At 50.4% G+C, this 12,698-nt stretch overlaps 1 protein-coding gene across 2 annotated transcripts in view; it reads left to right on the forward strand.

The window, feature by feature from the left end:
* LOC144124520 (motile sperm domain-containing protein 1) overlaps window positions 1-12,698 on the forward strand; it is a 91,712-nt gene that overhangs the window by 11,044 nt on the left and 67,970 nt on the right. For both annotated transcript variants that reach the window (XM_077657242.1, XM_077657243.1), the window contains exon 2: window positions 11,933-12,118. In XM_077657242.1, the coding sequence (XP_077513368.1) occupies window positions 11,968-12,118 (151 nt within the window). In that variant the 5' untranslated portion in view covers window positions 11,933-11,967. The remainder of the gene's footprint in view (window positions 1-11,932; window positions 12,119-12,698) is intronic.

A 12,698-nucleotide genomic window follows, 5' to 3' on the forward strand; every position in this document is an offset into this window, starting at 1 on the left:
AATTGGGGCATTCATTCATAAAAGTATGAATTTTCAAAGGGTTAGACTGGGATGCAGGGAACATTTATGGCTAAAAGGAACAGTGGCAGGCAAGCAAACACTCCTTGGCTTTGTATACCTGTGGACAGGGGTTAATGCCAAAGAGGAAAACAGGAAAATGTTAGAATGTATTGCAAGTGACATTGATGAGCTAGGAGGACAGGGCGAGATAATTATATCGGGCGACATGAATGCACACATAGAAGACCTGGATGGGTACACGGATTCGACAGGAAACATGCTGCAGGACATTTGTGACAGCCATGATTTAGTTGTATGCAACAGCACAGAGAAGTGTGAAGGGCTCATAACATGGGAGACGATAGATTATGCACTAATGTCACAGAGGATGTATAATAGATTAGGGGTAATGAACATAGATGAAGATGGTTCCAGAAGTCTAGGTAGTGACCACAAGCGTATCAAGTTGAGCTTCAGAAGAAAAAGCAATGTAGGACTGAAGCGAGATGAACAATCAGGGGGGAATTTTTACTCAGTAAAGCAATTGGAAGCAGCAGCCAAACAAATCGAGAAAGTAATTTTTGAGGATAGTGAAACAGAATGGACTTATACCAAATTAGCTCGATTACTGGAGCTAGAGCTAGCTAAGGTGCGAGTAAAGCTAAAAGGGAAAAGATGCAAACCCAAGAGTTGGTGGGATGAGGAGGTCAAGAGGGCAATAGAAAAGCGCCAGGAAGCGTCCAGGGAACACAGATATTCCAAGAAGAGGGGGGAACCAAAACCCGAAGTAGACAGAAAATGGGATACCTTCATAAAGTGTAGAAGGGACGCATCCTATTTGATAAATGAGAAAATTAGAAGAAAGGGTGCCCAATGGATGTCAAAAGTAAATAAAAAAGATAGAAAAGCAGTCCAAAAATTCTGGAAACATCTAAATGCAAAGAGTAATGAGACTAGGCTAGAACAAAGGTTTATTGTTACAGATGAGGGTATTCGACTAGAAGGGGATGAAGCAATAAAACACATAGGAACAAGGATGACGGAAAAATTTACAGCAAAGCACGTGGTACATAATTTATCGAAGGAGGATAGACCGGTTACAGCAATAGTTTCACTTGAGCAAGGAGAGTGGGAAAGGGCAAAGAAGAAGGTTTCTAGTGGCACATCAACAGGACCAGGTGGTATCCCGATTATGTTGATAAAGAAGTTAGGACCAAAATCCAAGCAAACATTGATACAGGTAGTGAACAAAATGATAGTGGATGAGAAAGTCCCCGATGAATGGCGATTAAGTAGAATGAACATGATATATAAGGGAAAGGGGGACAAAGCAGACGTAAGTATCGTCCCATAACAGTGACATCTGTGGTTTACAGGGTGGTGATGCAAATTATAAAGGATAGACTGCAGGCTTGGGTGGAGAACGAGGGGGTGTTAGGGGAACTACAGAATGGGTTCCGGAAACAAAGGAGGTTGGAGGACAATCTATTTTCATTGACACAGTGTATAGAAATTGCGGAAAAGGAACATAGGCCCTTATGGCTAGCATTTCTGGATATTAGGGGAGCCTATGACAACGTTACTCAGGAGCATTTGTGGGACATACTGGGCACATTGGATGTGGAAAATGGAGTAATTAATCTTTTAAAAGATATATATAGAGGTAACAGAGTGCTCATAAAGTGGGAAAAAAATGTATCAGGGCCTGTAGAGATACAGCGGGGGCTTAGACAAGGATGTCCTCTGTCCCCTTTGTTGTTCATGTTGTACCTGTAAGGGTTGGAGACCAAGCTAGAGGGGAGCGGACTAGACTTCAACCTATCTTTTTTCAAGCAAGGGGAATTGATTAAACAGACATTACCGGGACTAATATACGTGGACAATATAGTGATAATGGCTGACAATAAGGAAGACCTGCAGAAGTTGTTAGACATATGCAGTACAGAGGGAGATAGATTAGGCTTCAAGTATAGTAAGGAAAAATCTGCAGTCATGATATTTAATGAAGAGGGCGGCGAGCATAGAATACAGGAGTTTGTGCTAAAAGTAGTGAATGAGTATAAGTATCTTGGGGTGTGGATAAATAGCAGTGCTGAGTATCTGACAGAGCATGAAAAGTATGTAATGAATAAAGCTAGTAGGAATGCAGCTGTCATGAAAAATAGGGCACTGTGGAATTACAATAGGTATGAGGTGGTAAGAAGGATCTGGAAAGGGGTGATGGTCCCTAGCCTGACCTTCGGTAATGCGGACCTGTGTATGAGGCCAGATGTTCAAGCAAGGCTGGAAATTAAGCAACGTGGAGTAGGGAGGTTAGCTTTGGGAGCACATGGCAATACACCAAATCAGGGGGTACAGTGTGATATGGGATGGGCGTCTTTCGAGAGCAGAGGGGTTAGCAGTAAGATAGCATTTGAGGAACGGTTGAGAAAGATGGAGGAAAAGCAGTGGGCTAGGAAAGTTTTCAGATACCTGTATATAAAGAATGTTGACACGAAATGGAGAAAGCGAACTAGAAAATTGACAAGCAAATATCTGGACAGCAGTAAGGGGGCAAATCAGCAATTATCGGTTAAGAAAAAGGTTAAAGAAACAGAGAGAGCTCTGTGGAAAATAGGGATGCTGACGAAATCGGCACTGGGAACATACCGGACCTTTAAACAGGAAATTGTCAAAGAAAATATCTATGATAATTGTAGGGGAAGCTCTTTGTTGTTTGAGGCCAGGACTGGAGTTTTGCGGACTAAGACGTATAGAGTCAGGTACCACGAGATAGACACTTTGTGCATTGCGTGCGGAGAGGAGTAGGAAACGGCTGAACACTTGATAATACTTTTCTGTAAAGGGCTTCACCCTACAGTGGAAAGCAGCGGGGCTGACTTACCCAAGGCATTGGGGTTTAGGGATAGTGAAGGGAAAGTGGATTTTAAGAGGTTAGAAGTAACCAAGCGAAGGTTATCCGATTGGTGGCTAAAAGCAAGACGGGAGTAAAATTTCACAAGACATGGCTAGGTGGCTTGAGCCACCGCCCGATGTAAAGGGTTCAGCCGTATCCATCCATCCATCCATCCATCGAAGCGAGTAAAACCCGCGGGCCCGCAGCAATCCAGTCTTTCTTGTTTGTGCGGTTCAACCCATCCGAGTCGTCCATGTCCTTCCGCCAACAGCTACGCTGCCTACGCCTCGTCAGGCCTCGCTAATCCAGTCTTTCTTGTCTGTGCGGTTCAACCCATCCGAGTCGTCCGTGTCCTCCCGTCAACACCTACGCTGCCTACGCCTCGTCGGGCCTCGCTAACATCGCGAGCGATTTGTCGTCCTTTGATGGCATCGCGCAAGTGCAAGGCGCTTTCCCTCGAGGAAAAGCTGGATGTTCGCAACGCAGTCGACAGTGTTGCAAATGGGTTGCAAGCCCCAAGGGTAGCGTTGGCCTGGCGGCCTAGGGCAAAGCTGGAAACATCCGAAGGTCCCGGCAAAGGATGAGTCGACTGGCAACAGAACAACTTGTTTATTCTGGCATTGCAAAAGAGCAGCCGGTCAGGGCGACCACGTTACTCGAAGGAAGAAATCGAAGTCTCTCCTCGGCGTCCGGGGCAGCGGCGTTTTATACCCTCGGAGTCGAGGGCAAGAGGGAACGGCTTGGGAAGAGGCGCCCGATACGGCGACGCTTCAACATGTCCAGACGTGACGGGCGCGTCCGCCAGGCCGGCGCCGGTCAGACCTCCTCGCCTCCCAGTTGGGGAGCTCCTCTCCCCGGCTGCCGCGCTTTGACAAGCGTGGGCACCAACATGCACACACACACACACGCACGCACGACGACACGTGGCACTGAAACCTGCCTGGACGCGCTTGGCGGGAGGCGTTGCGGCAGCGATGAACGGGTCCAAATGACCGCCGCTTTGAACAAAGCCGCGGCGTCCGTTGCATCCGCGCCGGCTATACCGCGCGTCGTAGGCGAGACGTAACAGACCGCCCCGCCGGGAGAAGGAGATCCCGATGGTCAGGGGACTGCATCCGCTGTCCAGAGGGATGTCGCTCGATGATGCTCGTAATCGAAACCGGTCGTCCCTCGACGTTGCTTGATCGCAGCGCACAGAGAAGGCCTCGTTCTCGGGTTCAGGATCACATAGGACACTGCAAAGTCACTTCGGGAGAGTTGCCATTTTTGTGCTCGTTCCCAGCAAGCGTTAGAACTACGCCGAAACGCAACCGCTCAGTCAGCAAGCACGAGACAACCCTCACTAAGCTCTGCCAGGCTCTTTCCCCTTTTATACTACTGCCTAGTTCCTTACAGTAGTTAAGCAGCACTCAGAACGCGTCCACAAATTGGAAAATTTCACTAGAAAGCACATAATCACTTTGAAACTAAACAAAAGCAATATGTTAAAAATCCTGCCTCAGGAAGAAAACATCAGTAACAAACAACTTTGAGGCGGATTCCCACGCTAGGGGCTTCGACTTAAGCCATCGGCGTTACCGTTGAGACTCCCCTTTTTGTAACGCACCTCAAAGGAATATTGTTGCAAAGCGAGGCTCCAGCGCAGGAGGCGGCCATTTTTGGGAGAGATGGTCTGCAGCCATTGGAGAGGGCAGTGATCCGTCTCAATGATAAACCTCGAGCCGGCTAGGTAGCATGACAATTTCTGAACGGCTCACACGAGACACGCACACTCTTTCTCGGTGGCGCTGTACGCCTGCTCACGACAGGTCAGCTTACGACTAGCATAAAGGACGGGGTGTTCCACTTCTCCATTTTCCCGTTGGCACAGTACAACGCCCATGCCTCGCTCACTAGCATCGCACTGAACAACGAACCCTTTTGTGTAGTCTGGCGATCGTAGCACAGGCTGGCTTGTTAGGGCGCTCTTTAGGGCGCTAAATGCTCTTTCCTTTGTCTCGCTCCAGGCGACTGTTTGGGGCTCTGTTTTTCTTAGAGCATCCGTCAGGGGAGCCGCGATATCGGAGTACCTGGGGATGTACCTCTGATAGTAGCCGGCGACACCTAAGAACGACCGAATATCGGTCTTCGTGCGCGGTTGCAGGAAGTCTCGCACAGCGGCCACCTTTATTTCAGAGGGGCGGCGACGACCCTGTCCAATCACGTAACCGAGGTAGACAACCTCGGCCTGTGCTAATTGGCACTTGGGAGCCTTGATTGTCAAGTCCGCTTCGCGCAGGCGGGTTAGCACTGCCCGCAAGTGTGCCATATGCTCAGACCAGGATGCGGAGAATATCGCTACGTCGTCTAAATACGGTAAAGCAAATTCTTCCTGTCCCCGCAACACTTTGTCCATGAGGCTTGAAAAGCAGTATGGCGCGTTCTTCAAACCAAAACTCAAAACTTTAGGACGGAATGTTCCCATTGGTGAAATGAACGCCGCATACCTACTAGCCTCTTCTGTAAGTGGAACCTGCCAATAACCCCTGACAAGATCTAGGGTGGAAATAAACTGAGCGCTACTAACTTTCTCAAGGCGCTCCTCGATGTTAGGGATCGGATAAATTTGATCCTTAGTGATAGAATTAAGCCTGCGGTAGTCGACGCAAGGACGAGGTTCCTTGCCCGGTACCTCAACTAAAATCAAAGGGGAGGTATAATCACTCTCACCCGCCTCAATAACACCGAGCTGTAGCATTTTCTTTACCTCAGCCTCCATAATATCGCGCTGGCGGGGTGACACCCGGTACGCCTTGGATCGTACTGGCTCTGGGGAGGTAAGTTCTATATCATGAGTAAGGACAGAAGTCCTACCAGGCCTCTCAGAGAACTGACCTTGAAACTCTTGTAAGAGTTGGTGTAGTTCGGTTTTCTGCTCAGCCGACAGCGGTGCTTTAATGATTAAGTCACTAATGACCTGATCAGTGTCTTCCCTGTTCGTCACTGAGCCTAGTCCCGGAAGCTCGACCGGAAGCTCTTCGGGAACGTTTACCATCATACACACCACTGCTTCCCGTTGTCTATAGGGTTTGAGCAGATTACAGTGGTAAACTTGCTGTGCTTTCCGCTTTCCTGGCAGACTCACCACGTAGTTAACATCTGACAGTTTTTGAACAATCCGTGCTGGGCCCTCCCACTGCACGTCGAGTTTGTTTTTTAGCGATGTGCGCAATACCATTACCTCATCGCCCACCTCAAAACGACGGGCCCTGGCTGTCCGATCATAATAAACCTTGGCCCTCTGCTGGGCCTTTGCCATTGCTTCACCTGACAACTCCTGTGCCCTTCTTAAGCGTTCGAGGAGACTAAGCACGTACTCGACCACGACTGGGTCGTCGCCCCTGCCTTCCCACGAGTCTCGAAGCATGCGAAGCGGAGACCGCAGCGAGCGACCGTACACCAGCTCAGCTGGCGAAAACCCCGTAGCCGCATGCGGCGCGGTCCTTAATGCAAACATCACCCCAGGCAGACACAGCTCCCAATCACTTTGTTGCTGAAAACACAATGCTCTCAACACGCGCTTCATGACGGAGTGGAGCTTCTCCACGGAATTCGACTGTGGGTGGTACACTGAGCTGTGTAACAGCTTTACCCCACACCTTTCGAGAAAGGCTGTCGTCAAAGCGCTCGTAAACACTGTGCCCTGATCTGACTGGATTTCCGCAGGAAAACCAACTCGCGCAAATATGGACAGTAGTGCATTGACTATCTCAACTGAGCTGAGGTCTTTAAGCGGCACTGCTTCAGGGAACTTTGTCGCTGGGCAGATCACAGTCAAAATGTGTCTGTACCCTGTGGCTGTTACCGGCAGAGGTCCCACTGTATCAATAACGAGCCGTCTAAAAGGCTCCGTAATGATAGGTACCAACTTCAACGGCGCCCTCGATTTGTCCCCTGGTTTGCCAACCCGCTGACAGGTGTCACATGTCCTCACAAAGTGTTCTACGTCACGAAAACACCCTGGCCAATAGTACTCTTGCAAGAGACGGTCCTTAGTCTTCTTAACTCCTAGGTGTCCGGACCACGAACCGCCATGCGACAAGCGCAACAGATCCTGACGGTAGCATTGAGGCACGATCAGCTGATCGAACTCGACTCCTCTGCGGTCTAGATACTTCCGGTACAGGACCCCACCTCTTTCCACAAAACGAGCATTTTTCTTGGCGATACCTTCTTTGACATTGCAGCGCATGTTTTCTAGGCTGCCATCCTTTTTTTGCTCGGCTATCAAAGCCGACCGGCTGACTTTTAGCAACCTATTAAGTCCATCGGACGTAGGCGCGATGAGCAAATCTGCAGATAGCTCTTCTAACTTTCCCGTGTCGGGCGTTTCCTCTCCAGTACCTGGTGCCTTCAGCGCTACAGGCTCAATTTTATTCAGTTCGGACGTGCTCTGAATATCAGCTTGCTGGGCCTCCGACCCTTTCTCATTGTTCGACAACGTCGGCCCCGCAACTACCGCCTTTGCAGCGAGCTCCCGAACTCTCGATCTGGTTAAGGCCTGAACGCTAGCCTCACCAAACAAAAGCCCCTTCTCGCGCAGGAGGTGATCGGACCTGTTCGAAAATAGGTACGGGTACTGGGGGGGCAGCATAGATGACACTGCGGCCTCCGTCTCAATTGCTCCGAAAGGTCCTTCAATAACCACTTTTGCTACGGGCAGACACACGCTGTGAGCTTCCACGGCTTGCTTGATCCATGCGCACTCGCCCGTGAACATATCGGGTTCTACGTAAGAGGGGTGAACTACATCCATTGTAGCTGCGGAATCACGAAGCACTCGGCACTCTTTCCCGTTCACGAGGAAGTCTCGCATGTAAGGCTCGAGAAGCTTCATGTTCTCGTCAGTGCTGCATAATGACAAAAACACGACTTTTGTTTTTGTTTCTGGACACTGCGCCGAAAAGAGACCCGGCTTCTGACACGTATAACACACGCGCGCTTGCCTCGTCTCGAACCGCTTTCTGCGTTCGGCTTCGGCTGCCGCCGTCTCCTTACGTTCGGTCGGACTGCTTTCACTCGCATCCGCACTACGTGTGTCCCCCCTTGCTCTCATGGGTGTGAACTTCGGCCTCTCAGACTTGGAGCCAAATTCACCCTTTTGACCGTCCTTAGCTCCGCGAGCCCGACGCGTCACAAACTCCTCGGCTAGCTCGGCGGCTTTAGCCACTGTACTAACGTCTGGCCTATCCAAGACCCAGTACCGCACGTTCTCAGGTAACCGACTGTAAAACTGTTCCAGCCCGAAACACTGCAGAATTTTCTCGTGGTCACCAAACGCTTTCTCTTCTTTGAGCCACTCCTGCATGTTTGACATAAGCCTGTAGGCAAACTCTGTATATGACTCGCTTCTGCCTTTTTCATTTTCCCGAAACTTCCGACGGAACGCCTCCGCTGACAGCCTGTACTTTTTTAGCAGACTCGATTTCACTTGGTCGAAATCCTCTGCCTCCTCTCTCTTCAAGCGAGCGACTACGTCGGCCGCCTCGCCGGGTAACAAAGTGAGCAAGCGCTGTGGCCACGTTTCCCGAGAGAACCCCTGCTTCTCGCACGTTCGCTCAAAGTTAACCAGGAACAAACCAATGTCCTCTCCAAGCTTAAACGGCCGCATCAGGTCAGTCATTTTGAACGATACCCGTTCTCCTGCACCGTGTGCCTGACTTCCATTACGAGCGCGTTCCATCTCTACCTCGAGACGCTTCATTTCTAAAGCGTGGTCGCGCTCTTCTTTCTCTTTTTGCTCTTTACGTTCGCACTCCTCTTTCTCTTTTTGTTGTTTACATTCGCGCTCGTCTTTCTCTTTTTGTTCTTTACGTTCGCACTCGTCTTTCTCTTTTTGCTCCCTCTCCTCAATGGTCTCAAGGCATTCCGACAGCTCGTCATCCTCAGCCTCCAACTCAAGAATAGCCCTTAGCAGTTCTGGTTTTCTGAGTTTGTCTGAGACATCCAGACCCAACTCTCTTGCAAGCTCCAGCAATTTCGGTTTGCGCAACGACTTCAAATCCATGGCTGCTCCGAATGCTGCTTTCTCTACTGCCTACTATTGTCTTGCCGCAAACTAACCCTTCAGCAACGACAACACAATTACCAGCTCTGTTTCTGACACTAACAAAAGCCTGGCAAAACTCAGAAGAAGAAAGTCCCGCACTCACCAAACCTCGCAGCCACGAATTCAGCGCAGTCGTTCCGCTGCAGGCAACCAGTCATCACACAGGGCTCGTTGCACTGCTCCCGGATGGTCGTTGTGCTGCTCAGCATACAGTTGACCGCATATCTTCGCTGCTGGCCTCCGTTGTCGGGATCTCACCGCTGGCAACCAGTTGTTGCATTTGGGTTGCAAGCCCCAAGGGTAGCGTTGGCCTGGCGGCCTAGGGCAAAGCTGGAAACATCCGAAGGTCCCGGCAAAGGATGAGTCGACTGGCAACAGAACAACTTGTTTATTCTGGCATTGCAAAAGAGCAGCCGGTCAGGGCGACCACGTTACTCGAAGGAAGAAATCGAAGTCTCTCCTCGGCGTCCGGGGCAGCGGCGTTTTATACCCTCGGAGTCGAGGGCAAGAGGGAACGGCTTGGGAAGAGGCGCCCGATACGGCGACGCTTCAACATGTCCAGACGTGACGGGCGCGTCCGCCAGGCCGGCGCCGGTCAGACCTCCTCGCCTCCCAGTTGGGGAGCTCCTCTCCCCGGCTGCCGCGCTTTGACAAGCGTGGGCACCAACATGCACACACACACACACGCACGCACGACGACACGTGGCACTGAAACTTGCCTGGACGCGCTTGGCGGGAGGCGTTGCGGCAGCGATGAACGGGTCCAAATGACCGCCGCTTTGAACAAAGCCGCGGCGTCCGTTGCATCCGCGCCGGCTATACCGCGCGTCGTAGGCGAGACGTAACAACAGGCAGCCAGCGCGGAAAAGAGTCGACATCGCCAAGGGTCTTGGCCTGCCACCCTCGACGCTTAACAGCATCGTCTCGAAGCGTGCCGAGATACAAGGGAATGCCGCGCTTTTCGGCCCGAAAGCTAAGCAGGCTCGTGGCGCCAAGTATGGAAACCTCAACAAGTCGCTTTTTACTTGGTTTAAACAAGCTCGCGCTGCCGGTGTTAACTTCGACGGCAGCATTTTGCACGAGAAGGCGATGGAAATAGCGGACCGACTGGGCATCAGTGACTTTGCGGCGTCAAATGGCTGGATCGACCGTTTCCGGAAGAGGCACGGCATCGCGTATAAGACGGTATCCGGGGAACCAGCAAGTGTAAACTTGGAAACAGTCGACGATTGGAAGGCCACACTATCTGCCATAATTGAGGGGTATGAGCCTCGTGACATTTACAATGCCGACGAAACATGCCTTTTCTTTCGGGTGCAGCCATCCAAGTCGTTAAGCCTGAAGGGCGAAGCATGCCACGGAGGCAAATGCAGCAAAGAACGATTGACGGTGCTCCTTTGCGGCAACATGGATGGCTCGGACAAGCTGAAGCCATGGGTAATCGGAGAATACCGAAACCCACGATGCTTAAAGAGCATTCGCCTGCTGCCATGTCACTATAGAAGCAACAGTGATGCATGGATGACGGGTTCTTTGTTCGAAGAATTTCTTCGTTACTTCGACAACAAGATGGGCTCCCAGTGCAGGAGTGTTGCCCTTTTTCTGGACAATTGTGCTGCCCACCCGAGAGACCCGTCGTTTCTTCAGAACGTTATGCTTGTTTTTTTTACTGCAAACACTCCAAGCCACTTGCAGCCGTTGGATACCGGCGTCATAAAGAACTTAAAGCACTCGTACAGGAAGTTCATCGTAAAGCGCTGTGTGGCACGTATTGATCGCGGACACCAGCCTACGATCGTTTCTATACTGGACGCTATGCACTACGTCGCTTCAGCGTGGACTGCAGTGAGCGCGTCAACTGCACAGCACTGCTTCGCGCGGTGTGGCTTTCGCATGGACGGCAGAGAGGAAACTGCCACGGAAGCAGCCTCTCATGATCAAGAGCTGAGTGAAGCTTTGAATGCGCTGGGTGCCACGGGAGTCACGTATGACGACTACGTCACCGTGGATGCTGGTGTCATGACGTCCGAGTGTCAGAATATCGCCGAGATCGTTGCAGACTCGGTCGCGAGTGAAGCCTCAGACTGTGATGACGACGAGGAGCACGAGCCGCATGATTCCGGGGAGTTGGTGGACCCGAGCTTTGGAGAAACCGTCGCGGCTCTGGACCTCCTCCGCAGGTACGTCGCACCTAAAAGCGACGCTGAGAGCAATGGGGCTTTCCAGGCCATCGAGAAACGCATGGTGTTTTCCAGCGAGCGGAAAAAACGGCAATCGACCATTCTCGATTTTTTTCAGACCTAAGCTCACGTGATGTCGAAATAAATTGTTTCAAGGCAAAGCTGCACTGTTTTCATTAATTTTCGGACCTTTCCTCACTGTTGCATTTTCCCGGCTGTTACGTTTTTTTGTCGCGGTCCGGTGAAAAACGTATGAACGGTGTTCCACTGTATTCGCATACTCCTGCATTTTTTTAAAGAAAAAAAAGTAACAAATACATGGTTCAAATGTGACTGCACACCCGAACTTGAACCAACCATTGCCTTCAAGTCGAGCCTAAAATTTCAACCTGACATCAATCATTACAAGGTGTCCCAGAGTCTGGCATGTGCTATGGATGTATGCTATGTAATTTTTTTTACTTACTCTAAATGCTTGGCTCATCGACGGTAGAAGAAACACTGCAGAATGGTGTCGCTGAAAAACCTGTTTTCTTGGCTGCATTCCAGTGAAACTAATTGCGGTGGCGTGGAGTGTACTTCAAGCCCTGTGCTTGTACGCCAGTACCAATGCCAGAAACCCCTTTTATTATTATTTTCTTGCTTTCATGTACTCCTGACAACAGTTTTGGCAAAGCTTTTGCTCTGTATGCCAAGTGTATGAAGTGTGCAAGTAATGTGCAACAAACGGTGCAGCAGTGAGTTGTCTGATGGGTGGTGCTTCTGCAGGTGATCTGTTCCAGGCATTCAGGGGGCCTCCCCTGATGGCCGCCGAGCTTGGCCGGCATGCCCCAGCGGGCCGCATGCCCGTGGTGGTGTGCCCATCACAGATTGACTTCTATGTTGAGCACCAGGACAGCCACAAGCAAGTCCTGACCCTCTACAACATCAATGAATTCCCCGTGTACTTCCAGCGTGAGTACCTCTCCTATAGCATCACCATATGGTTGTTCATAAGACTAGCATAACAATGGTGGCATTCGGGGAAGTGGTCCTTTCTTCTGCTGTTGTTAAGGTGTGCTCACATGTGCCGAGGTTGTGCGACTGTTTTGATTGAAAATTTACAGTGCAGATGGTTGCATCGGTTGAAAAGTGACTCGTGCTGGACAGTCACATGTTTCGTGATTTTCTACCCTTGCAACTTTTCTCACCCTAGCGAGTTACAGCGGTTGTGCAACTGTTTTGGTCGAAAAGTTATAGTCGGGGGATGGGTGCATGCGTCTTGATTTTCCAGCCTTGCAGCCCCGAGTGAATCGCACACTGCTAAACCAATCAGATGCACCTTGAAAATGAACAGAAATGTGTTCTTACATCTGGCTTCTCATTGCCAGTCGCAGTCAATACCAACATTTCTCATCCAAGCCAGACCGTACAGGAAAATTCACTTTATAATGTGAACTTTTGTCCTCTTGATCCATTCCTTGCCGGTAGTGGGAATTGGTCGTCGCACTCCCTTCTAAACTTGCAAATGTGAATTCAGCTTAAATCTTTGTGA

Source organism: Amblyomma americanum, chromosome 3 (genome assembly GCF_052857255.1).
Source record: "Amblyomma americanum isolate KBUSLIRL-KWMA chromosome 3, ASM5285725v1, whole genome shotgun sequence".
Taxonomy (NCBI): domain Eukaryota; kingdom Metazoa; phylum Arthropoda; class Arachnida; order Ixodida; family Ixodidae; genus Amblyomma; species Amblyomma americanum.